The sequence below is a fragment of the Rhinoraja longicauda genome, chromosome 13, assembly GCF_053455715.1.
Source record: "Rhinoraja longicauda isolate Sanriku21f chromosome 13, sRhiLon1.1, whole genome shotgun sequence".
Taxonomy (NCBI): Eukaryota; Metazoa; Chordata; class Chondrichthyes; order Rajiformes; family Arhynchobatidae; genus Rhinoraja; species Rhinoraja longicauda.
In genome coordinates, this window is record NC_135965.1 from 22,106,889 (window position 1) to 22,134,547 (window position 27,659).

The 27,659-nt window shown below is 45.2% G+C and overlaps 1 protein-coding gene across 2 annotated transcripts in view; it reads right to left on the reverse strand.

Moving 5' to 3' along the window:
* The window catches only part of LOC144599535 (fibroblast growth factor 12-like), a 79,150-nt gene that overhangs the window by 16,812 nt on the left and 34,679 nt on the right, over positions 1–27,659 (reverse strand). For both annotated transcript variants that reach the window (XR_013548014.1, XM_078410544.1), the window contains one exon: positions 2,581–2,779. Coding sequence is in view for 1 of the 2 variants with exons in the window: in XM_078410544.1 (XP_078266670.1) it covers positions 2,581–2,779 (199 nt within the window). In the remaining variant the exon portion in view is untranslated. The remainder of the gene's footprint in view (positions 1–2,580; positions 2,780–27,659) is intronic.

The following is a 27,659-nucleotide window of genomic DNA, read 5'->3' on the forward strand; positions in this document are numbered from 1 at the left end:
GACAACATCTTTCCTCTAGCAGGGTGAGCAAAACACAATACGCCAAAGGTGGCCTCACTGACAATGGACGAGTACACCTTTGAAACAGGCATCTTTTATATTTGTGGTCAGCATGGTGGCACAGTGGTAGCGCTGTTGCCTCACAGTGCCAGAGACCTGGGTTTGATCCTGACTTGGGGTGCTGTCTGTACTGAGTTTGTACGTTCTCCCTGTGACCGCATCGGTTTTCTCCAGGTGCTCCAGTTTCCTCCTGCATCCCAAAGACGTGCAGGTTTGTAGGTTAATTGGTTCCTGTAAATTGTCATTAGGGTGTAGGATAGAACTAATTTGAACAGATGATCAATAATCGGCATTGGCTCAGTGGGCTGAAGGGCCTGTTTTCATTTTGTATCTCTAAACTAAACATATCTACTGGTGGAATGGTGCCTTCATTAAAAAATCTCATCCAAAGAAACTACCTCTCACAGTGAAGCACATTGTCTATTGTAATAGGAGTTTGGAGATTTGCTCACAAGTCTATGGAAGTAGAATTGATCCTATAAGCTGCTTACCAGAGATCACAGAATGATCACAACTGGAAAGAGAACATTCAGCCATTTAAGTCCAAACTATCCCTATGTCAGAGCAAATCAGTTAGCAACGATCCCCCTGAGAGTCTGAGAGTCGGGGGAAATGAGAGTGAAAGATGGTGATACAGAGAAATATAGAACAAATGAATGCAAAAAAGTAACGGCGATCAAGGAACCGGTCCATTGTTGGCTGGGGGCTAGGTGGTAACGAGTTACACAGGCAATTAAATTCACCAGGACGATAATGAAACCAGTGCAATGACTAAGGTGGGGGAGGGACAGAGAGAGAGGGGATGCAAGGGCTACTTGAAGTTAGAGAAATCAATATACATAAATTGGCATCAGAGGTGGCACAGGCATTGTGGGCCAAATGGCCTGTTCCTGTTCAATGTTCTGATAGCTACGGAACCGAGAGTTTGGCCACATTCACACAACCCGCGTACAATGGTGAAGATGAATATTGTGGGAATATATTGTGTAATTGTTAATACTCTGAACAAATGAATCACTCGCTATTATATACAATGGCATCCAGCTATGCCAACCATTGAACCACAGAGGCTGTGATATCTCTATTTGTCTCGTTGAAGGGACATAAATAATGTTCAAAAAGCCCATTATACAGAAAGCATTTCACCCAAAGTTCGAAGAAGAGATTCTTTCAAATAATAGCCTTTAAAATCTGTGTAGCTCGACTGTGAAAGGCAGCTCCATCAATATTGGGGATTAAACTCATAAATTAGCCGCTCCTACTAAATAAGCAATTTCACAACTATCAATCGAGTTAATCTGTTCTTCTGCCCCAACATTGATGCCTCTTATCCTCAGTAATACCTTGGATGTTCTCACCATAAGACCAAAAGACACAGGAGCAGAATTAGGCCATTCAGCCCATTGAATCTACTCTGTCTTTCAATTGTGATGATCAATTTTTACCTCGCAACCTGATATTCCAACTTACACGCCATCAATTGACAGCCTTACTAATCAAGAACCTATCAATCTCCACCTTAATAACACCAAATAATGGCTTCCACCGATATCTGTGGCAATGAATTCCACAGATTCACCACCCTCTGGTGAAAGACATTTCTCCTCATCTTCATTCCAAAGGTACGTTCTTTCATTCTGAGGCTGTGCCCTTTGGTTCTAGATTCTCCCACTGGTGAAAGCCCACTTTCCACATCCACTATCTAGGCCTTTCATTATCTAGTTGATTTCAATGAAAGTGTGAAGAAAGGGTGCGACCCGAAACGTCCTCCATTCTTTTTCTCCAGAGACGCTGCCTGACCTGCTGAGTTACTCCAACACTTTGTGTCTATCTTAGGTTTCAATGAAATTCCCCCAGATCTAAACTCCAGCGAGTACAGGCCCAAAGCTGTGTAATGCTCCTTATATGTTAACCCAATCATCCTCGGGATCATTCTTGTAAACCTCCTCTGGACCTTCTCCAATGCCAGCATGTCCCTCCTCAAGAAGAATGCCTTTGGTCTTTTACCTCCATTCTTGAATAGAACAAGGGACCTAGGACTGGAAGGCACAGAGACAGGCCCTTCGGCCCAGAATAACTGTGCTGACCACAAAGCCAATTTACACTGTACATCTGGGTAGACAGTCAGAACCTTTTCCCAGAAAGGAAAAATTAAATACTAGAGGAGATAGCCTCAAGGTGAGAGGGGCAAAGTTTAAAGAAGTGCAGGGCAAGTGGTGGTTGCCTGGAACGTGCCACCAGGGGTTGTAATGGAGGCAGATATGACAGTGGGTTTTAAGAGGCTTTTGGATTGGTACATGGATATGGTGCAGTTCTATGTTATCTCACTTTCTCATCCACTCCATAAACACGAGGGACAATTTTACAGAGACCAATTAACCTACAAACCCGCACGTCTTTGGGATATTCTCTAGCGCTGTAAGGCAGCAACTTTACCGCTGCGCCTCTGTGCCGCCCTTCGCTTTATCTCGTAATTCTAGCGTCTGCACAATTTTTTGAGATGACAAAGACATTGTCTACCTTCGATTGGCTTGGGTAGAAAATGAGAAGATGGCTTGGTTTTCTTGACATGGTTGCCCTTCATGATCTGGCCGTCTTTGTTGAGCCCCAGGAACCAGGCTCGTCCAGACTCCTGCTGCCGGTACAATGTCGAGGAGTAGATCACGTAATAGTTCTCAAAGACGGACTCTTTGAACTTGCACTCTGCTGTGAACAGTTCCTGTTGCAACAAACACAGAACACAGTGATAGGTCACAAAGTAGCACGACCACTCTGCACTGACATGAATCCATTCATGTGCAATCTGCTTGAATTATTCAATGAGCAGATCGAGACTTACATTTTACATAAATAGGAGCCTGAAAACTGTAACGTCCAGGTTCAGGAACAGCTTCTTCCCTACAGCCATCAGGCTATTAAAGGTTCAAAGGTTTTTTATTGTCACGTGTACCAATTAAGGTACAGTGATATTCAATTTACCACACAGCCATACTAAAAGAAAGCAACAAGACACACAACTACATAAAAGTTAACATAAACATCCACCACAGTGGATTCCCCACATTCCTCACAGTGATGGAAAGTCTAATCTTCTTCCCTCCTTTTCTCCTGCGATCGGGGCGATCAAAGCTCCCTCAGCTGGCGATCGAAGCCCCCACTTCGGGGCAATCGAGGCTCCCGTGTCGGGGCAGTCGAAGCTCCCGCGATCAGGGCGGTCGAACCTTCTGAGGCTTGGAGGTCCTAAAGTCATTCTCTAACTAGGGACCGCGAGCTCCACGATGTTAAAGTCCGCAGGCTCCCATGGTTGGAGCTCCGAGGTCGATCCCCGACAGGGACCGCCAGCTCCACGATGTTAAATCCACAGGCTCCTGTGGTTGGAGCTCCCAAAGTCGATCTCCAGCAAGAGGCCGCCGGCTCCACGATGTCAGGCCACAGTGCGGACGGGGATACAATATGGAAAAAAATTGCATCTCCGTCGAGGTAAGAGATTAAAAAAAGTTTACCCCAAACCCCCCCCACCCACATAAAACAAGCTAAAGAACACTAAAACATACATTTAACACATACTATAAAACAACAAAGAAGGAAAGGACGAGACAGACTGTTGGCGAGGCAGCCATTGCGGGCACCACCCGGTGGTCTTTTCCTACAACCTCCTAAACACTACAACCTCCAAATAAGCTCTGAACTACATAGACTTGGGGGCATTGGTTTTGTCTTTTTGCATTATTATTGTTTGTTTGTTTTTATGTGTTTGTATGTGCATATGTATATATATTTCCCTCTTCACCCCATTCTCCTGCCTTCTTCCCATAATCTTTGAAGCCCTTACTAATCAAGTACCTGTCGATCTCCACTTTAAAAATATCCAACGTCTCAGGATGATTAGAGTTTGAGTTTAGAGCATGGAAAGAGCCCTTTGGCCCACCGAATCCAGGCCGACCATCAATCACCTGTTCACACTAGTTCTATGTGATCTCACTTTCTCATCCACTCCCTGCAAGCCAGGGGCAATTTACAAAGGCTAATTAACCTACAAGCCCGCACGTCTTTGGGATGTGGGAGAAAACGAAAGCACCTGGAGGGAACCCACATGGTCACAGGGAGAACGTGCAAACTCCACACAGACATCTCCTGAGGTCAGCATCAAACCCGGGACTCTGGAGCTGTGAGGCAGCAGCACTAACCGCTGCGATCTGTGCTGCCGGTAAGGTAACATAAGAAGAGGCCATTCAGCTGAGTCCCAGGTCAGAGAACAATTCCTTTCAGCATATTCACCCAATTATTAACGTGTAACCTTTTCTCTCTCAATCAACCCGATCCTGGACATTGAACTTGGTCTCAGGAACCGATGCACTACAATGCTGAGAAGTATATTCTGCATTCTGCACCTTCCCCTTTGCTCTACCTATTGTACTTGAGCTTAAGATGTATAGTACTGTCTAATCCGATTGGATAGCTTGCAAAACAAAGCTTTTCACTGCACCTCAGAACACTTGACAATAACCACCCTTCCATTAACTCCACCTACACCTCCCGCTGCCTCGGTAAGGCCACCAACATAATGAAGGACCAGTCTCAATCCGGACACTTCTTCTTCTTCACACATCTCCCATTAGGCAAGAGGTCAGAAATTTGGAAACGCACACCTCCAGAATCAGGGACAGTTTCTTCCCAGCTGTTATGGAAACATAGAAACATGCAGGAGGAGGCTATTTGGCCCTTCGAGCCAGCACCGCCATTCATTGTGATCATGGCTGATCATCCACAATCAGTAACCTGCACCTGTCTTCTCCCCATATCCATTGATTCCACTAGCCCCTAGAGCTCTATCTAACTCTCTATTAAATTCATCCAGTGAATTGGCCTCCACTGCCTTCTGAGGCAGAGAATTCCACAAATTCACAACTCTCTGGGTGAAAAAGATTCTTCTCACCTCAGTTTTAACTGGCCTCCCCTTTATTCTTAGACTGTGGTCCCTGGTTCTGGACTCCCCCAACATTGGGAACATTTTTCCTGCATCTAGCTTGTCCAGTCCTTTTATAATTTTATCTGTCTCTATAAGATCCCCTCTCATCCTTCTAAACACCAGTGAATACAAGCCCAGTCTTTCCAATCTTTCCTCATATGACAGTCCCTCCATCCCAGGGATTAACCTTGTGAACCCATGCTGCACTGCCTCAATAGCAAGGACATCCTACCTCAAATTAGGAGACCAAAACTGCACACAATACTCCAGATGTGGTCTCACCAGGGCCCTATACAACAGCAGAAGGACCTCTTTGCTCCTATACTCAAATCCTCTCTTTATGAAGGCCAACATGCCATTAGCTTTCTTCACTGCCTGCTGTACCTCCACGCTTACTTTCAGTGACTGGTGTACAAGGCCACCAAGGTCTCGTTGCACTTCCCCCTTACCTAACCTGACACCATTGAGATAATAATCTGCCTCCTTGTTTTTGCTGCCAAAGTGGATAACCTCACATTTATCTACATTGTATTGCATCTGCCATGCATCTGCCCACTCACTCAACCTGTCTAAGTCACCCTGCAACCTCCTAACATCCTCTTCACAGTTCACACTGCCACCCAGCTTTGTGTCATCTGCTAACTTGCTGGTGTTACTTCTAATTCCATCATTCAAATCATTAATATATATTGTAAATAGTTGCGGCCCTAGCACCGAGCCTTGCGGCACTCCACTCACCACTGCCTGCCATTCTGAAAAGGACCCGTTTATTCCTACTCTTTGCTTCCTGTCTGCCAACCAATTCTCTATCCATGTCAATACCCTACCCCCAATACCATGTGCTCTAATTTTGCTCACCAATCTCCCATGTGGGACCTTATCAAAGGCTTTCTGAAAGTCTAGATACACTACATCCACCGGCTCTCCTTCATCCACTTTACTTGTCACATTCTCAAAAAATTCCAGAATATTAGTCAAGCAGGATTTCCCCTTCATAAATCCATGCTGACTTGGACCAAATCCTTTTACTGCTATCCAAATGTGCCGTTATTACCTCTTTAATAATTAACTCCAGCATCTTCCCCACCACCGATGTCAGGCTAATTCCCTGTTTTGTCTCTCGCTCCTTTCTTGAAAAGTGGGATAACATTAGCTATCCTCCAATCCACAGGAACTGATCCTGAATCAATTGAACATTGGAAAATGATCACCAATGCGTCCACGATTTCTTGAGCCACCTCTTGAGTACCCTGGGATGCAGACCATCAGGCCCTGGGAATATATCAGCCTTCAATCCCATCAGTCTACCCAATACTATTTCTCACCTAATGCAAATTTCTATCAGTTCCTCTGTCTCCGTAGATCCTCTGTCCTCTAGTACATCTGGGAGAACTTATCAGGCAACTGAACCGTACTCTCACCAACTGGACAGTGGTCCTGACCTCCAATTAACTTAATTGTAAACATTTGAACTATCTTTGATCGGAGTTTACTGGACTTTATCTTGCACTAAATGTTATTCTCTTTATCCCGTATCTGTGCACTGTGGACGGCTTGATTGTAATCAAGTATAGTCTTTTCGCTGACTCGTTAGCATGCAACAAAAAGCTTTTCACTGTACCTCAGTACATGTGAAAATAAATAAACCACACTGAACGAAACTTATAAACCTAAACCTGTACCTACACCGTAGGGCATGACTCTCTCAAAGTTCTACATCGATGGGTTGCCGCAGAATCTGTGCAAAGCCTCTGCTGTGGTGACATCACAGCCACCCTGTCTTTTTCTTTTTCTTTTGACAAAATTAAATTTATTCAGTTATTTACACTAGTAATTACTCAACAAACTATAACAAGTTACCCCCCACCATAATATAAAATTGCACGGTATAACTTACTACTAAACATTAAATGACTATATTTTCAATCTTGATCCAGGATACAGTCGATCCCCCGCGGTGCCCAACGGTCCCAGAACCCGTCCATGGTGCCCTCCGCAGTTGAGATAAAGAGTGGAAACAAGCACTTCGGCCCAACGATTCCATGCTGACCAACGATCTGCTTGATCGTTGTACGTTAGTACATTAGGGCTATCCTACACACTAGGGATAATTTACAGAAGTCAGTTAACCTATAAACCCGTACATCTTTGGAGTGTGGGAGGAAACCAGAGCACCCAGAGATAACCCCTGCGGTCACAGGAAGAACACACAAACTCCATACAAACAGCACCTGTAGTCAGGATCGAACCCGGATCTCTGGCACTGTAAGGGAGCAACTCTACCGTGCCGTCCCTTCTTTTTCGATCAACACCCGGGTACGGACGTAAGCCCGGAAGAGGGACAGGTAGTCGGCTCGGGCTAAGCCCTTGTCTGCCTGGTGCCATGACCCATGAATGGCCAGCTTGGCTAGGCCCAGGAGCAAAGCAACCAGGACATCTTCTGATCTTCCCACTCCCCTGAGCACTGGGCTCCCAAAGATTCTATGAGTCCTACATCGGCCAACAGAATTGAATGGAAGGAAAGTCATTCAGCAACCAGCTGGCAGGCCGCTTGGAGCATCTGGATGGTCTCCTGATGGTCCTGCAACTTGACAGACTCTCCCCAAACAACTGCCGCATTCCATAATGTGCTGTCAGCTTGAATATTAACTTGCGAGCCACTTGGAGTGGCTCTTGAGGACAGGCTGCAGAAGATTTAGCTGCTCTAAAAGGCTCATAACAAAGGCAAAGTAGATGGAGAGAAGAACGCTGCTGAATTTACTATGATGTTTAATCTGCAGATTCAGCATGGAAACAGGCCCTTCAGCCCACTGAGTCCACGCCAACCAATTAACATTTAAAAGGCATTTGGACAGACCCTGAGTGAATAGGGGTCTCTGACATTGTGAGGCAGAAGCTCTTAAAAGACATTTGACAGGTACATGGATAGGAAACGTTTAAAAGGATATGGGTGAAACACGAGCAGGTTGGACGTGAAGTTGGGGCAGGTTGGTCAGCATGGGCAAAGGGCCTGTTTCTGTGCTGTACACCTGGAACAGTGTTGGGCAGCACGGTGGCACAGCGGTAGAGTTCTGCCTTACACTGCCGGATATCAGGTTTGAACTTGACTACAGGTACTGTCTGTGTGGAGTTTGCACGTTCTCTCTGTGACCGCGTGGGTTTTTTCCAGGAGCTCCAGTTTCCTCCCACATTCCAAAGATGTACAGGTTTGTAGGTTAATTGGCTGTGGTTAAAAAAAAAATGAAATTGTCCCTAGTGTGTAAGGTAGTGCTAGTGTACTGGGTGATTGCTGGTTGCCACAGGCTCAGTGGACTGTTTCCATGCTGTGTCTATAAAGTGTTAAGTAACGAGAGGATTTGAGTATAGGAGTAAAGAAGTCCATCTGCAGTTGTATAGGGCCCTGGTGAGACCACATCTGGTGTATTGTGTGCAGTTTTGGTTTCCCAATTTGAGGAAGGACATCCTTGCTATTGAGGCAGTGCAGCGTAGGTTCACGAGGTTAATCCCTGGGATGACGGGACTGTCATATGAGGAAAGATTGGAAAGACTGGGCTTGTATTCACTGGAATTTAGGATGAGAGGGCATCTTATAGAAATGTATAGAATTATAAAAGGACTGGACAAGCTAAATGCAGGAAAAATGTTTCCAATGCTGGGGGAGTCCAGAACCAGGGGCTACAGTCTAAGGTGAGAAAAAACTTTTTCATCCAGAGAGTTGTGAATTTGTGGAGTTCTCTGCCACAGAAGGCAGTGGAGGACAATTCACTGGATGAATTTAAAAGAGAGTTAGATAGAGCTCTAGGGGCTAGTGGAATCAAGGGATATGGGTAGAAAGCCAGCACGGGTTACTGATTGTGGATGATTAGCCACGATCACAATGAATGACGGTGCTGGGTCGAAGAGCCAAATGGCCTCCTCCTGCACCTATTTTCTTTGTTTCTATGTTAAAATCTACAGTTCCATGACTCCATGAAGGTCATTTGATTCTACCTGATTTTGATCTACATCCTACAAGGCAGATGCATTGCATAACTTCACAGCTTACATGCAGGATTTACTCTGCAATCACTTTCGACTGTATAATTTGATGAGTTTAAGATTATATCGGGGCATCGATAAACCATCCTTACAAAATACATCTTTAGTTCCGCAGCCAGGCATGTGTTCATGTCAGGGGTGAGAGTGCAGGTTGCAACTCTTGGTGTTCCTGAGTTTAGTTTAGTTTAGTTTAGTTATTATTGTCGCGTGTACCAAGGTTCAGTGAAAAGCTTTTTGTGCGTGCTATCCAGTCAGCGAAAAGACTACACATGATTACAATCAAGCTGTCCACAATACACAGATACAATGCACAGATCCAATAAAGTCCAATTGAAGATTTTTAGATTTAGATTTAGAGATACAGCGCAGAAATAGGCCCATCGGCCCACCGGGTCCGCGCCGCCCAGCGATCCACGCACATTAACATTATCCTACACCCACTAGGGACAATTTTTTTTACATTTGCCCAGCCAATTAACCTACATACCTGTACGTCCTTGGAGTGTGGGAGGAAACCGAAGATCTCAGAGAAAACCCACGCAGGTCATGGGGAGAACGTACAAACTCCGTACAGACGGCGCCCGTAGTCAGGATCGAACCTGAGTCGCCGACGCTGCATTCGCTGTAAGGCAGCAACTCTACCGCTGCGCCACCGTGCCGTGATAATTCAAAGGTCTCCAATGCGGTAGTTTAATTTATTTTATTGTCACCGAGGTATAGTGAAATGTTTTTTTGTTGTTTGCTATCCAGTCAGTGAAAAGACTACACATGACTACAATCAAGCCATCCACAGTTAGATGAGAGGTCAGGACTACTGTCTAGCTGGTGGGAGGATGGTTTAGTTGCCTGAGATCAGCTGAACATGCCTGTCCATACCTGTGTAGACACAAAATGCTGGAGTAACTCAGCGAGTCGGGCAGCATCTCTGGAGAAAAGGAATAGGTGACAGACTGTCAGACAGTCTGAAGAAGGGTCTTGACTCGAAACATTACCTATTCTTTTTCTCCAGAGATGCTGCCTAACCCGCTGAGTAACTCCAGCATTTTGTGTCTATCTTCGATGTAAACCAGCATCTGCAGTTCCTTCCTACACATTCTGTTTCCTGTGTGTTGTTCCAGGTCTTAGGAGGAACACCTTAGGCTTTCAAACCAATTATTTTCAGCTTCTCTTGAGACTGAAAGTGGGTCACTGATATGAAGGCTGGCTGCTGAGTCTGGCTGGGTGTATCAGATACATCCATCAGCTTGGTTGCCTTCCGAAAGATAAATATAGAGTGCTTACGACAGCAGAATGGGTAACAGTGTACCGAAGGACAGACTGAGCTCACAAGAAGTAGGGAGTCCCCAGTTCAGCACCTATCTAAACGGTTTAGGTCTAGGTTTATTATTACCACATGTACCGAGGTACAGTGAAAAGCTTTGTTTTGCATGCTATATAACAGATTAGATAACAATATACATAAATACACTCAAGCCAAACTCAGGTAGAAGTTCCTAAATTCATAAGTTATTGGAGCCATTATTGGAGGCCATTCAGCCCATGAAGTCTGCTCTGCCATTCAATCATGACTGATCTATCTTTCCCTCTCAACCCCATTCTCCTGCCTTTTCCCCATAACCCCTGACACCTTTACTAATCATAAACAGATAGAATAAATGGGAAGATACAGTGCAGAATATAATTCTCAGCATTGCAGTGCATCAGTTCCATAGACAAAGTCCAATGTCCACAATGTCACTTGCTATCCCAGTCAGCAGAAAGACCATACAAGATTACAATCAAGCTGTCCACAGCTTAGATACAGGATATAGGGAATACCATTTAGTGCAAGATAAAGTCCAGTAAAGTCCGATTAAAGATAGTCTGAGGGTCTCCAATGGGGTAGATGGGAGGATGGGAGGTCAGGACCGCCCTCTAGTTGGTGATGGGATGGTTCAGATGCCTGATAACAGCTGGGAAGAAACTGTCCCTGAATCTGTGAAATGAGCGAAAGATCAGTCAAGTCTTTTTCCCCCGCTTCAGATGGATAACCATGCGAACACGTGACTGGAAATTGGTGCACCGTTGGCACTGTGTCTTGCCGCTCCTCACCGAGTAGATCAGAAATAAGTCAGCAGCAATTAGCTGCGTTGGTGCACAGAAAGATAAATGTAGGAGGCTCGCTGTGCTGGCAGCTCATCGATCAGGAGATGTAGTCAATTGTAATGCTGCGTCCTTGGGCTAGACTGCCAGTGCTGCCTCCCAGGTTCGATCCTGGCCTCGGGTGCTGTCAATGTGTGGAGTTTGCACATTCTCCCCGTGACCGTGTGGGTTTCCTCCCACAAAGATGTCCCCGTGTGGGTTTGTAGGTTAATTGGCCCTCTGTAAATTGCCCCTAGTGTGTAGCGAGTGGATGAGAAAGTGGGATAACGTACAACGAGTGTTTCTGCAACTCGGGCGATTGATGATCGACGTGGACTCGGTGGGTTGAATGGCATGTTTCCATGCTGCTTACTTTCAATCAAACAATTAATCCTTGGCGTAACACCTCTGTCCTCAACCTCCTCCCCCCCCCCCCCCCCCCCCCCCCCCCACACCCACTTCTAATTTACAATCTGACAGAGGTGAAATTCAGGAATTTTGTGAAATATTGTGTTAATATGTCTGTATACCCGCAACCAGTGGAATTTCAATGCTACATTCTTGGGGCATATGACAATTAAACACAATTGATTTGATTCTTTACCAACCAACACACATTTGGGCACAAAGTGCTGGAGTAACTCAGCGGGACAGGCAGCATCTCTGGAGAACATGGACAGGTGCCATATCGGGTCGGGACCCTTCTTCTGACCCGACCCAAAACGTCCCTGTTCATCTTTAAAAATAAAGTCTGCATTGCATTTATTTGCTGTCAGCTTAAATATTTTACTCCTCAATAAAAGTTTGGAAAATAGTCCTGTCTTTGGCATCACATTCAATAGCTACTGGATGGCCAAGCTTTTCACTTTGCAATTATGCGAGGAGTTTGTACGTTCCCCGTGACCTGCATGGGGTTTCTCCGGGTGCTCCGGTTTCCTCCCACAGTCCAAAGAAGTACAGGTTTGTTGGTTAATTGGCTTGGTATAAATATATATTGCCTATAGTGTGTGTAGGATAGTGTTAGTGTACAGGGATCGCTGGACGGCATGGACTCAGTGGGCTGAAGGGCCTGTTTCTGCACTGTATCTCCAAACTAAACAAAGTGAAGTTAAAACTAGGATAGGTTAATTACTTTCTGAAATACACAGCTATTTGCTCTGAGATTAACATTTCTACTGGGAATCAGTAATGTCATCTTTTTCTGATGGTTCAACTGTTTGTAGACAGCAAATCAGCAAATTTCATAAAAATAGGTTGGTAAGCATAGCTGATTTCATGATGTTTTCTTTATCTTTTGCTCTGTCTATCGTCAATAGCAATTCTCGAAGATGGGGATTACAAAGTAAACTCTTCAATTCCTCAGATTCTGCCAATAGTTTCAATTTTGCCAATGGTTCCCGATCAGATTCTTCAGCAGACTTCCCTATCCATGTTCCCCAGACCTGCTGAGTTTCTCCAGCATTTTGTGTCTTTTTTTCCCTCAAAACCAGCATCTGCAGTTCCTTGTTTCAACACACATTTGTGCTGGAGGTGATTGGGTTAAGACATTGCGAAATGCCTGAAAATGCACATCATACATCTGAAGAAGGGTCACGACCGGAAAACGTCACCTATTCCTTTTGTCTAGAGATGCTGTCTGAATCGTTGTGTTGCTCCAACACTTTGTGTCTTACTTCCATGGATCTTTCCTGCCCTTTCATCTGTATTCTTAACGGGTACACTTTGGAAAGGTGAGGAACAATGGCCAATTCTCATGCAACAAACATGTCTTTTATGCAAATTGCCAACCATTACAACCGTTGAAGGGCAAGTGGCAGAGGGGGAAGCAGTTTTACTTTTAAAAGGATGATGACTCAGAGGAATAATTAACACCCTCGCCGATGTTCTGCTCATTCCACAAAAGCGCCAGGAACAAAATAAATACGCAAGAGTTTGCACGCAACCAGGTTCGACAAACAGCAATGCGATCATGACCACATTCCAGCTATTTTGATGGTGACGGCGTGAAAGATCATAAGGTCATAGGAGCAGAATGTGGACATTCAGCCCATCGAGTCCCATCCATTCATGGCTGATCTATTCTTCCCTCTCAACCCCATTCTCCTGCCATCTCCCCATAACCTTGGACACCCTTACTAATCAAGAACCTGCCAATCTCTACTTTTAAAATACTCAATGACCTGGCCTCCACTGCTACCTGTGGCAATGAATTCAACAGATTCACCTCCACATGGCTAAATAAAATTACAACTCCATCAGATTTGGAGACCATCAAGCTTTTCCGAATTAATAACTTGACATATTTTAAACCCTACAACGAGCTTGGTTTCAAGGTGTCATCTGAAAGGCAGCATCTCTGGCAGTATGGCATTTCCGCATCCCCACCTTGCAAAATTTGTAGGTTCAGAGTACTGTACTAATCCTCTTTGCCTCAAGTGATCCATATCCCTCCATTCCCTGCATATCCATGTGCTCATCTAAAAGCCTTTTAAAAGCCACTATCGCATCTGTCTCCACCACCAGGTGAGTTTCTAGGTGTAGATAAGAAAGTGGGATAACATAGAACTAGTGTGGGCAGGTGATCGATGGTCGGCGTGGCTTGTTTCCATGCTGTATTTCTAAACTAAAATAAACTAAATCACCAGTGGTTAATGGAGGTCCCTCCCCTCCACCTTCCCAGGGCAACCAAAGCTAGGTTAATGCAGCCTTGCTGTGAACTGTGTAGATCCAGCAGGACAAAAGCTTCTAATATAATAACTTTGCAGCAGTTCTGAGCCATTGTTTTCATCCTTTCATCTGTAATCCTCTTAGCCCACGCGTTATCACCAATTACCGGCTTCAGCCTCCGCACGCTGAATCTTTCCATGCACTGTCCTATCTGGCTGAAGCAGATTTCACATCCTTGTTCCTATTTTACGGTGTTGTTATCTTAAAGACTCTGCTACTCTCCCCTCTCTTGTCACTCCCTCTTCTCCCTTCTCACTTCAGGCAAGAGGTACAGAAGTGTGAAAACACACTCCTCCATATTCAAGGCCAGTTTCTTCCCAGCTGTTATCAGGCAATTGAACCATCCTCTCACCAACTAGGGAGTGGTCCTGATCTCCATCTACCTCGTTGGAAACCGTTGGACTATTTTTAATCGGACTTTATCTTGCACTAAACGTTATTCCCTTTATCCTTTTATCTGTACACTGTGAACGGCTTGATTGTAATCATGTATAGTCTTTCTGCTGACTGGACAGCACGCAACAAAAAAGTTTTTCACTGTACATGTGACAATAAACAAAACTAAACTAAACTAGGTGACTTTTTAGGGCAGGATTCTTTTTTATGCTCGCTTGATGTGCAATGGCAGAACCAAAATCTTTCCCATATCCTGTCAAGAGGATTGAGAGACGCATCTCACAACTAGTGTACCTTCACCAAGCCTCTTTCCATTCACTTTACCATGAAAGGACATCCTCGCTAAAGACAACACGCATTGTCTCCATGGGCAGCACTGAAGTCTGGCTGAGATCCAGCAGGCCAAGTGCCTTCCAGATATTAATGCCACAGAGAATGCTACACTTTACATGACAGGAAGATGACCATGTAATGCAGCAGGGTTCATAGTTCGGCTCCCTGAAGAGCCATAACATAAGACATAAAGCATTGGCAGTTTTTAATGAAGACACTAAATGTGGCCTCTTGATAGTTAAGGAGCCATAAAAGTGACACGATATATGGCGCTGATGGTGTCTGTTTAGTTTAGAAATACAGCGCGGAAACAGGCCCTTCGGCTCACAGAACTCGCACCCACCAGCGATCACCTGTACACCAACAATATCCTGCACAATTTACAATTATTACCAAAGCAAATTAACCTACAAACCTGTAAGTCTTTGGAGTGTGGGAGGAAACTGGAGCACCCGGAGAAACCCGCACAGTCATGGGGAGAACGTGCAAACTCCGTACAGATAGCACCCATAGTCATGATTGGACCCAGATCTCTGGCGCAGTAAGGCAGCAACTCTACTGCTGCACCACCATGCCGCCCTGATCTCTGATATATCAGTCACTTTGATTTAGGATAACAGTCAAACAGCCAGCCACAACATAGCACACAGCGGAGTCCTAGCAGCAGTATGCAATTAAGACTTTTAGAAGACATTTAGTCATATATGTAGAAACAAGGAATTGCAGATGCTGGTTTACCAAGCCGGTAACACAAAGTGCTGGAGTACCTCAAAGGGTCAGGTAGCATCTCTGGAGAACATGGATAGGTGAGTCTGAAGAAGGGTCTCCACTCAAAGCGTCACCTATCCATGTTTTCCAGAGATACCGCCTGACCTGCTGTGTTACTCCAGCACTTTGTGGCTTTCCAAGATGGATATGTAGATAGGTTTAGAGGGCTATGGTCCGAATGCAGGTAAATGGGGCTATTGCAATGGGCTAATTTGGTCGACATGCACAGAGTCTTTTACCCAAGGCAGGGGAATCCAGGACCCGGCAACATAGGTGCAGGATGAGAGGGAATGATTTAGTAGGAAGATATTTGGATAGGCTCATGGATAGGAAAGGTTTAGAAGGATATGGGCCAAATGCAGGCTGGTGGGACTAGTGTAAATGGGGCATCTTGGTGAGCATGGGCAAGTTGGGCTGAGGGGCTGTATGACTCTATGAGCTGTGCCACTCTGCTGCCAGTTTTTCACCGACTGGGACCATAAGTGAGTCTCCTCTCCACTTCCCTAGCCTGGAATTACATCTGCACTGTCTCCTGGAACCACACTGGGCCCATTACAATTCCTTTGGATGTCCCGCTCTGTACAAAGACGAGCGACAAAGGGTTAAATGAAACTGCTCGCATTTAGCAAGGCCACCAAGTGTTTAACCTAATTCTGCCAGCCTTGTAATTTAAACAAAAAAAATCCAAAGGTACTTGCAACTCACAAACTAGATCTGCATCACCCAAAGGCAATTTACAAATCGGTGATTTGTGGAGTGGATGCATCTTCCTCTCCGACTCTCTGCATTGGGTTAGGGACAGTTAACTGGGTCACGCGGCAGTGAGACGTTGGAACGTGTGTTAGGAGTCTGCTCGCCAATATTTCCTGCACTGGTAGCCCGTTTTCTGTCTCCACAATTCAGGGGGGAGTCACCTTACCAAAAGGCCAGCATAGTGGTAGAGCCACTGCCTCACAGTGCCACAGACCCAGGTTCACTCCTGACGTTGGGTGCTGTCTAGACAGGTACTGTACGTGGGTAGGACGGGATTATGGGCCAAATGCAGGAAGGTGGGACTAGTGCAGATGGGACATGTTGGTCAGCGTGGGACAGTTGGGCCGAAGGGCCAGTTTCCCCACTGTATGACTCTATAACTCTGTGACAAAGCTTTGCACTGTACCACGATGCACATGACAATAATAAACCTCAACGTATCAAATGAAGGCAGAATGAAAGGTAAGGAACCACACTGTGAACCAAACACAATGTCACTTTATTAAAATGTTCTTTAAAAATCGTTGAGTTGCATCAATGCTAATTGTGGCTTGAATGTGCACAGCTTGAAGTCTCGTTAGTCACTGTTTTCTATGTCCCTGAACCACAGGGGTCATAATTATAAGGTGAATAAATTTACATTTTTAGGCAGGTTACAACAAAAAAAATGCTTGCTATTGAATGTAAATAAGCTCAGCATTGGCGTAGCTCAGATGTACATTAATCGGTGGCCACAGAACAAGGGCACAGTGTGTTCTGCCACCTCTGCAAGTCTGTTAATAGGCTATAAATCCACGGCACCAATGATCAAAAGACTAGAGTTTGAATCTCCCAGTCTCAGCTGGGGAATTTAAGTTCACAAGAACTCAGGAAAATAGTGCCAGGAATAAGTTTGCAAATGATCCTAACGTAAGTGGTTTCCTAGACAATGAAGAGGGTTATCAAAAATTACAGCAGGATCTTGAACAATTGAGCAAGTGGGCTGAGGAATGGCAAATGGAGTTCAATGCAGAGAAGCATGAGGCATTCGAATTTTTGGAAGTCAAACTTTTTGGAAGTAGCAGGACCTACATAGTGAATGGTAGGGCCCCGGGAGTGTTGTAGAATGGCGTAGAGCGGAGATGCAGGAGTGCAGGTGCATAGTTCCCAGAAAGGCATCACAGTTAGATAGTGTGGTCAAGGAAGGTTTTGGTGCATTGAAGATGTACACAAAATCCTGGAGTTACTCAGTGGATCAGGCAGTACCAAGGAATAGAGGGGAGGGGAGGGGGAGGGGAGGGGGGGAGAGGGGAGGGGGGGAGGGGGAGGGGGAGGGGGAGGAGAGGGTGCTGCACCAATGCAGGAGAGGTTTGGGCCCAACGGGTCCACGTGGTCTAGTTCAATATAAGATTACAGATGGAGTGACAGAGTTGTGCAGAATAGAACCAGGCCCTTTGATCCATCATGTTCATTTTGACCATGTTGCCCTTATCCAGATAGCGTCTCAGTAAACCCACATTCGTATAAACTCCAAGGAATACCATTCTAACTTATTCAGCTGTTTGTGATGCTCATCCTTCTCATCCTAGAATTAACCTAATTAATCTAATAGTTAATTAAATGAAGCTGGAGTTAAGCGAATTAAATTTCACCGTGAAATTATTACTTTGTTGTAAGAATTGATTAGCTTCACAATAATGCCAGTAATGTCCACATCCTATAAATGAATTACAACAAGCTTTCATCTACACCTCTTGCTGCCTCGGGAAAGCAGCTAACATAATCAAAGACTTGTAGCACCCTGGTCATTCCTTCTTCTCCCCGCTCCCGTCTGGCAGAAGGTACAGAAGCTTGAATGCGCGCACAACCAGACTCAAGACTCTGTTATCAGACTTCTGAATGGTCCTTCCATAAGCTAGGATACTGTCCGATTCACCTCTACCCTGTTGCAAACATTGGACTTTGTCTATGGAACCGATGTGCCACAATTCTGAGAAATATATACTGCACTCTGTATCTTCCCCATTGCTCTACCTATTGTGCTTGAGTTTGATTTGATTATATTTAGAATTTAGACTTTAATTTAGTGGTACAGCATAGGAACAGGCACTCTGGCCCATCGAGTCCACGCCGACCTGTGATCTCCCCATGCACTAGCACTAACCTACACACTAGGTCCAATTTACAATATACAGAAGCCAATGAACCTACAAACCTGTACGTCTTTGGAGTGTGGGAGGAAACCGGAGCACCCGGAGAAAACCCACGTGGTCACAGGGAGAATGTACAAATTCCGTACAGGCATCACCCGTCGTCAGGATCGAACCCGGGCCTCCAACACCTGGTCTGGGTGCAAGGCAGTAACTCTACCGCTGCGCCACTGTACAGTGCACAGTATTATCTGATCTCTTTGGATGACACGCAAAACAAAAAGGTTTTCACTGTGACCATAATAAACCTAAACGTAATGCCATGCAGGGAAGGAGATCTGGCCTTGCTGAGATTTCAGAAGCAGTGCAGTCTGTTGACTTGCTGGCCCCACATCAAAGGGAAGAGGATGAGTTCTAGGAGAATTAGCGATGGTCAATAAATGGCAGTGGTGTCCGCATCTTATAATTAATCACGACAAGCTGCGTCAGCGAGAAAGACTGGCATTGGAGATGCTGTTTTTTAGTGAGCAGAGGCATCGTGGAAACATTTGCTTTTGAAGAACAGCCACCATTGAAACCCATGAAAATGCAGCAGCAACAGCTCCAGGGTGTTAGTAGGTGCGTGAAACTTGGCTCGACTTCAGGAGGCTTGGTGGAGTACATGCAACTGAACCATCCTTTCACCAACTAGAGAATGGTCCTGGCCTCCCATCTGCCTCATTGGAGACCCTTTGACTATCTTTGATCGGACTCTACTGGACTTTATCTTGCACTGAATGTTATTCCCTTCATCCTGTATCTATACACTGTGGAATGCTTGATTTTAATCAGGTATAGTCTTTCTGCTGACTGGAAAGCTTTTCACTTAACCTCGGTACACGTGACAATAAAACTAAACTATACTAAAGATATAAGGCACATTACAAATATAAACCACTAAACCAGTGCAAATAGAGATTTTATTGTGTTAAACCAGATAATTCTTTTGAAACTAAGATTGTTTTATTCCTTTAGTCTTAGTGCTGAGCAATCAGAAATTGGCTTTGTTCATTTTGTGCATTTGACATTATTATTCACAAACTGCTGCCCAGATCAATAGGCTTACAAGATTAAATGTCAAATGTTCCAGATCCACACAATAAGTACACAATAATTAAATATTTCCTTAATGGAGTCCCCTTCAGGGATGGAAATTTGTATTTCCATCTCTATAGTTGCAGATACAATTATGCTTTTTAAAACACATCTAGACAGATATATGGACGGAAGGGTTTAGAGGGATATGGGCCAAGTGCAGGTAAATGGGATTAGCCCAATATGCCAAAGATAGACATAAAATGCTGGAGTAACTCAGCAGGTCAGGCAACATCTCTGGAGAAAAGGAATAGGTGTCGTTTCGGGTCGGCACAAAGACATTTGGACAGGTGGATGGATGGAAATGGTTTGGAGGGATATGGGGCAGTTGCAAGTGAATGATACTGGCTTAGGTAGGCGCCTTGGTCAGCACGGACAATATGAGCCGAAGGCCGAAGTTTCCAAGCGATACAACTTTATGAGTCTATGACATGAGAGGGGATTTGAAAGACGTTTTGCAATGCACCAGTAGAAGAATTGTCCTCATTGGCACAGGGTCAAGAAACAGGGGACTGAGAAGGAAAGTTATTGGGACAAGAACCAAAAGTGACATGGGGGAAAGACAATTTTAATGCAACAAATTTAATTTTGAATGCAGCAAAGATTCAATTGCGTTGTAAAGGGAGCTAGGTACTAACTTTTTAAAAAAACGTTTGAGATATTTTGCTACTTGTCCTAGTGATATATCTTTCTGACTAGAATTTGTATGGTGTTGAGAAAGAGCATATTGTAGAACTTAAAGCAATTCTGTAATTCTTGCTGATACAGATTTGAGACATGTAAATTTTGTCGCCGCTGTGAATTTGGCACATCGAGTTCATCCTGTCTCTAAACGATGACAACCTTCCTCCACTTCACACAAGACACATTGGCAAGGAACTGCTAAAGGGCCATGGCAAGAATGAATAATGTACGAGAGGTGAGAAAGTTGCTCTAGAATCTGCATCATTGAAACGGCAGTAATTAAGGATCAGTTCAGATAGAATTTATCCCTGCAGCCCCGAACAACTGTGGAATGCGAAAGGTGGTGGGGGAGTGGGGGGGGGGGGTATTACTAACGTAGGAACTCTGCCGTCAACAACACACAAGATCCAACAACTCATGCACGGGGAGGACTCACAGTGCTAGAGTAACTCAGCGGGTCAGGCAGCATCTCTGGAGGTGATATTTCAGATCGAGGCCCTTCTTCAGATTCCGCAAAGTAATGGAGAAACCCAGAGGAGCAGGCAGCATCTTTGGAGGATGTGAATAGGTGACGTTTCTGGTCGGGACCCTTCTTCAGACAATGCGGCTTTGGCAGTAGCTCAGAGAATGCATGTTATTTAAACAAATATATCCAATCTCTCATCCCATGAGTGGTTTGTTGGAGCTTGTTATTGTCCTCCAGTGATGCTGCTAGACCTGCTGAGTTGCTCCGGCACTTTGGTCTCTTTTTTTGTAAACCACCACCTGCAGTTGCTTGTTTCTAGCTATAAGGAGGGGTTGGACAGACTTGAATTGATTTCTCCAGAATGTCGGAGGCTGAGGGGAAACCTGATGGAACTGTATAAAAGTTTCAGAGGCATAGATAGGGTAGACAGTCAGAACCTTTCTACCCGTGTGGAAATATCAAAGACTAGCGGGCTTAGCTTTAAGATGAAAGTGGGAAAATATAAAGGAGATGTGCGGGCAAGTCTTTTTTACACAGAGGCGGGCGGGTGCCTAGAAAGCACTACGAGGGGTGGGGCGGAGGCACATATGATAGTGGTGTTTAAGAGGATTTTAGCTAGGCATGTGGATATGCAGAGATTGGAGGGATACGGATCACATGCAGACAGAACAGATTAGTTTAACTTGGCGTCATGTTTATCATCGACATTGCAAAATGAAGGGTCTGTTCCTGTGCCGCACTATTCTCTGTTTAGTTTAGTTTAGAGATACAGTGCGGAAACAGGCCCTTCGGCCCACCATGTCCGTGCTGAACAGCTGCACCAGTTCTACCCCAGAGCATCAGTTCTACCCTACACACTAGGGACAATTTCCAATTTCCAAAAGCTACAACAGGAGGATGAGAGGGGATCTTATCGAAACGTATAAGATTATTAAGGGGTTGGACACGTTAGAGGCAGGAAACATGTTCCCAATGTTGGGGGAGTCCAGAACCAGGGGCCACAGTTTAAGAATAAGGGGTAGGCCATTTAGAACGGAGATGAGGAAAAACTTTTCAGTCAAAGAGTTGTAAATCTGTGGAATTCTCTGCCTCAGAAGGCAGTGGAGGCCAATTCTCAGAATGCATTCAAGGGAGAGCTGGATAGAGCTCTTAAGGATAGCGGAGTCAGGGGTTATGGGGAGAAGGCAGGAACCGGGTACTGATTGAGAATGATCAGCCATAATCACATTGAATGGCGGTGCTGGCTCGAAGGGCCGAATGGCCTACTCCTGCACCTATTGTCCATTGTCTACAGTAATTAACCTACGAACCTGCATGTGTGCGGCAGGAAACCTGGAAAAGACCCACGGGATCACAGGGCAAAGGTGACAAGTTCATACAGACAGCACCCATAGTCAGGATGGAACCTGGCACTGCGAGGCAGCAACTCTACCGCTGCTCCACTGTGCACCCTTGCACTATGTGACGTCCCTAATGTTCGAACACTGTACGTTACAATAGTGGATCTGTCACTTGTGATTTGCAGATTGGAGAAGAAATGCTCCTCATTTTCAGTACCATCTGCCATTGTGTGTAATGGTCTGTGCAGCTTAAGATTGCAGGTCATGTCCTTTATGGAGAGTTGCAATCAACAGCCATCAATCAGTGTGCCCTCCAATATCAGGAAGCACCACCGCAGCGTGCCAGCATTCAAGACAATGCAACAAAAACAACTTTCACATTTGTAGGACAAAAGGAGCTGCAGATGCTGGTTTACAGAAAAAGGCACAAAAGTGCTGGAGTAACTCAGCGGGTCAGGCAGCATCTCTGGAGAACATGGATAGGCAGCGTTTTGGGTCAAGACCCTTTCTTCAGATTGATTGTGGAGAGGAGGTGTGTTAGAGCTGGAAGACAGGTGGGGGCAGTACAATGAGGAAGGGTCCTGACCCAAAACGTCACCATCCTTTTTCTCCAGAGATGCTGCCAGACCCGCGAGTTATTCCAGCACTTCATGTCTATCTTGGGGGTAAGACAATTCCTGGCAGGTGATAAGTGGATACAGGTTATTGGGGCCGTTGCCAGGACTCGAGGGTAGGAGGATGAGAGATGATCTCATAGACGTGTGCAAAATCATGAGAGGAATAGATTGGATAAAAGCACAGTATCTCTTGCCCAGAGTAAGGGAATCGAGAACCACAGATCATAGGTTTAAAGTGAGGGAGGAAAGGTTTAATAGGAATCTGAAGGGTAACTTCTTCAAGCTAAGGGTGGTAGGTGTATGGAACGAGCTGCCAGAGGATGTAGTTGAGGCAGGTACCATTGCAATGTTTAAGAAACATTTAGACAGGTACATGGATACGACAGGTGTAGAGGAATATGGCCAAATGCAGGCAGCTGGGACTCGTGTAGGTGGGACATGTGTTCGGCGTGGGCAAGTTGCACCAAAGGGCCTGTTTCCATGTTGTATGATGCTATGACTCTAGGTGAGGGGGTGTTGATTGGAAGATGGGTGGACAAAGGCCAGTGATGAAAAGACAAAAGGTGTGAGATAAGTGGAGATGTGCAAAATGTGAAGCCAGAGGAAGGAATATGGGAGGGGGGGGGGGGGGGGGGTGGGGGAGGAGAAATAGGTGTGCACATCCAGGTGGTACCTAGGGAAAAGCGGGGGAGAGTGAGGGGAGAGAATGGGAGAGGAGGAAGGGATTGTGTTTATAGGTTAGTTACCTAAAATTGGAGAATTCAACACATAGCTTTTTTTAAAAAAACTTCTTTTAGGCTGCGCAAGCGGAATACGAGGTGCTGTTCCTCCAGTTTGCATGTGGCCTCGCTCTGGCAATGGAAGAGGCCCAGGGCAGAAAGGTCAGTGTGGGAATGGGGAGGGGATTTAACGTAATTAACAATTGGCAGGTCCAGCAGGCCTTGGCGGACCAAGTGCAAGTGTTCGGTGAAATTGGTCACCCGGTACATGCTTAGCATCGGCGATGTAAAGGTGGCCACATTTCATATCTGCACCACCTTCAGCAGCACAGCAATATCCCACTCACTCCTCACAAGGACCATCTATGCAAATGAAATGGACTTCCAGCCACAAGAGATATGACTGATGATTACACGAAGCTGCCAGATGGGAGCAGGAAGAAGGAGGAATGACCAGGGTGGGACAAGTCTTTGATTATGTTCGAAAGGACACAATGTGCTGGAGTAACTCAGCAGGTCAGGCAGCATGGATCTGGAGGAAATGGAATGGCGACCTTTTGGGTTGGGACCTTTCTTATGTTGGCTGCTTTTCCAGGGCAGCGTGAAGTGTAGATGGAATCGATGGTGGGGAGTGATGGACTGCGCTACAGCGAGAGAAACAGTATGGTTTGTAAATGTTCAGCAGAGACTGCAACAGAACCGCTGCCCAAGAATCTTGGTGCACCATGATAGGTCATGCCTGTACAAGGTCTGGCAGATGCAGGCTATGCTGTAGATTGCATCAGTATTGAAGGAGCATTTGCAGATTAATTTACGTCACCAGTACAATTGGAGAGAGGGACAGCAAGATTAAAACATGAAAGAAATGATTCTCGATCACTGGACCAACTTTCAACACAGACGTACTGAGCCACATAGATAGTGCACAACCCAGGTGACTCTTCGTGAGCTGGTTCCAGAAGTGGACCTGCAATCACACATTACAATCGCTCCACTCTTTTAAACCTCTACTCCGACAGCAACATTTCTTACTTTAATTATGCACTTCTTAATCTCCTCTCGGATCTGTCCATTCTTAGACTACCGGGACCAGAAGACCTATCAGGCAACTGCACCATCCCACCAACAACCAGAGAACAGTCCTGAGCTACTATCTACCTCATTGGAGACCCTTGGACTATCTTTGATCGGACTTCACTGGACCTAATCTTGCACTGAACATTATTCACGCTGTTCTCTTTATCGGTATCTATACACTGTGGATGGTTCGATTGTAATCACGTATTGTCTTTCCGCTGACTGGTTACCACCCAACAAAAGCTTTTCACTGTACCTCGGTACACAAGACAATAAACGAGTGTGTAGGATAGAACTAGTGTATGGGTGATCATTGGTCGACATGGACTCCATGGGCCGTAGGGCCTGTTTCCACACCGCATCTCCTACTAAAGTAAATCAAACCAAACTTGATTAGGTTGGGTGCCAGCGGGGGATAGGGAGGAGACAGGAGAATGGGGTTGAGAAAGAAAGATAGAATGGCCATGATTAAATGGCGGAGTAGACTGGATGGGCTGAATGGCCTAATTTTGCTCTAACAACTTATGAACTTATGAAACCAAACTAAACAAAACCAAATCAAACTAAACTAAAAAAAATAGTAACTATAACTCAAAAGTACTTCAGAGACTGAAACACCGTGGCATATTGAGCATGAAACATGAACATCAATAATTATTTCTGTCTCTTTCTCCTTCGGGAATTTCTTTCTTTGATGGGGTCCACTTTACACTGCGCAGAAATAATTTCAATTGATCTTTTTTGTCAGCAGCATATGGTCCCAGAGCTTTGAAAAATATCTTTGCTTTTGCTCTCTCAACATGAAGGCGCATCAATGTTTCTTCTGCAAGGCCAAAGGCTTACTGTGTTCTAACGTGAACAGGTCGAAGAATTGCGCTTCTGGTAAGAAAGGAGTAAAAAACAATTTGCTGAAAGACTCTTTACCCTGAGATGTTATCTCTCTCACTGTTGTCAGGGTGTCGTGTGGCATAGTGTGCAGCACAGTGGGATGTGGAATGGTGGAGTGGAGGAGTGGTGTGGAGGAGTGGTGTGGAGTGGTGTGAAGTGGAGTGGAGGAGTGGAGTGGAATGGTGGAGCGGAGTGGAATGGAGTGATGTGGAGTGGAATGGAGTAGAGCGGAGTAGAATGGAGTGGAGTGGAGGAGTGGTGTGGAATGGAGTGGAATGGTGGAGTGGAGTGGAATGGAGTGGAGTGATGTGGAGTGGAGCGGAGTGGAATGGAGTAGAGCGGAGTGGAATGGAGTGGAACGGAGTGAAGGAGTGGTGTGGAGTTGAGTGGAAAGGAGTGCAGTGGTGTGGAGTGAAGTGGTGTGGAGTGGAGGAGTGGTGTGGAGTTGAGTTGAGTGGTGTGGAGAAGTGGAGTTGAGCGGTGTGGAGTGAAGTGGAGTGGAGTCTGAAGAAGTGTCCCGACCCGAAACGTCACCTATCCATATTCTCCAGAGATGCTCGATGAGTTACTCCAGCACTTTTGTTTTTGCAAACCAGCACCTATAGCTCCTTGTGCCTCTCCCTTCCTGGGAATACTGTTCAATAATTACTCTTATCAAAGTTTCTTTGCCTTGGTGGCAAAGAATGGTTAAAATCATTTTAAAACGTACACAACACTTTTGGCAAAGGCCATAGTCTGAAGTAGTCTGAAGAAGGGTCTCGACCCAAAACGTCACCCATTCCTTCTCTCCTGAGAGGCTGCCTGACCCGCTGAGTTACTCCAGCATTTTGTGTCTACCTTCACACAGAAATAAATATGACCGACCTGTTACACAGAGGCAATGGTCATTTTATTGTTCTTCCTTCTCAGTGAATGTTAGAAGAAAACTTAATCTTTTAAAAGCAGATCCCTTAAAAGGAGTTGATTTTGTTTCTTTGTTGATATATTATTTTGTGATAGACACAATTTTATTAGTTTATTATTGTCACGTGTACAGTGAAAAACTTTGTTTAGTGTGTGATCCAGGTAAATTATACCGTAGCTGCGTGCATCAGGTAGAGCAAACGAGAAAATACACAGAGAGCAGACTTTAGACTTGAGAGATACAGCGCGGAAACAGGCCCTTCGGCTCTCTGAGTCCATGCCGACTAGCGATCACCCCATTCACTAGCACTATTCTACACACTAGGGACAATTTTACAGCTTACCAAAGCCAATTAAATAACAAACCTGTATGTCTTTGAAGTGTGGGAGGAAACCGGAGCACCCGAAGAAAACCCACGAGATTCCAGGAAAACGTACCAACTTCATACAGACTGTAGTGCTGGAGCTACAGAGAAAGTACTGATTTTTTTTTAAGTACAAGGGCCACTGTGGGATAGGTTGGAAGATCGGGATTTCAGCTTGATTGAGAAGACCACAACCTCTTGTTAAGCAAATGGAGAGACAACGTTTTGGGTCAGGATCCTTTATCTGAACTCTGAGGCCAGCTGAAGGGTTCCGACCCAAAATATCGACTGTCTGTTTCCTTCCACAGATGCTGCACGACGTGCTGAGTTCTTCCAGAAGTTTGGTTTTTTTTTGCTCCAGATCCCGGCAATAGATCGGATAGGTGCACAGAGTCGCTTGTCCAGAGTGGAGGAATCAAGAACCAGAGGACATAGGTTTAAGGTGAGGGGGAAAACATTTAATAGGAACTTGAGGGGCAACTTTTTCATACAAAGGGTGGTGGGTGTAAGGAACAAACTGTTTGCTGGAGGAGGTAGTTATGGCAGGTACTATCATGGTGTTTAAGAAACATTTTGACAGGTACATGGACAGGTCGGTTTAGAAGGATATGGGCCAAACGCAGGCAGGTGGGATAGTGCAGATGGGACATGTTGGCCAATTTGGGCAAGTTGGACTGAAGGGCCTATTTCAATGCAGTAAGACTCTATGACTCTACAACTGCAGTCTCTTGTGCCTCCCGCTTATTAAGCAGACTGCACAATCTGAGCTATTTCTTGTTAAATGTCATATATACCCAGAAGAATTGTGGAAATGAGCCACGTGCTTTCTTATTTTATCTGTAGTACTAGGTTTTAAGTAAATAAACAACTCCTGATGTAAGGGCATTCACCTGAAATATTAACTCTTGTTCTCTCTCCACAGAAGTTGAATATTTTTATTTTAGATTTCTAGCATTGATTAATTGAAAGATGCAGCAAGGAAACAGGCCTTTCGTCCCACCAAGTCCACGCCGATCTTTGGGATGAGGGAGGAAACTGGAGCACCCGGAGGAAACCATAGGGTCACAGGGAGAACATGCAAACTCCACACTGACAGCGAGCAAGGCCAGGATCGAATCCATGTGTCTCTGACGCCGTGAGGGAGTGGCTCTACCAGGTGTGTCACTGTGCCG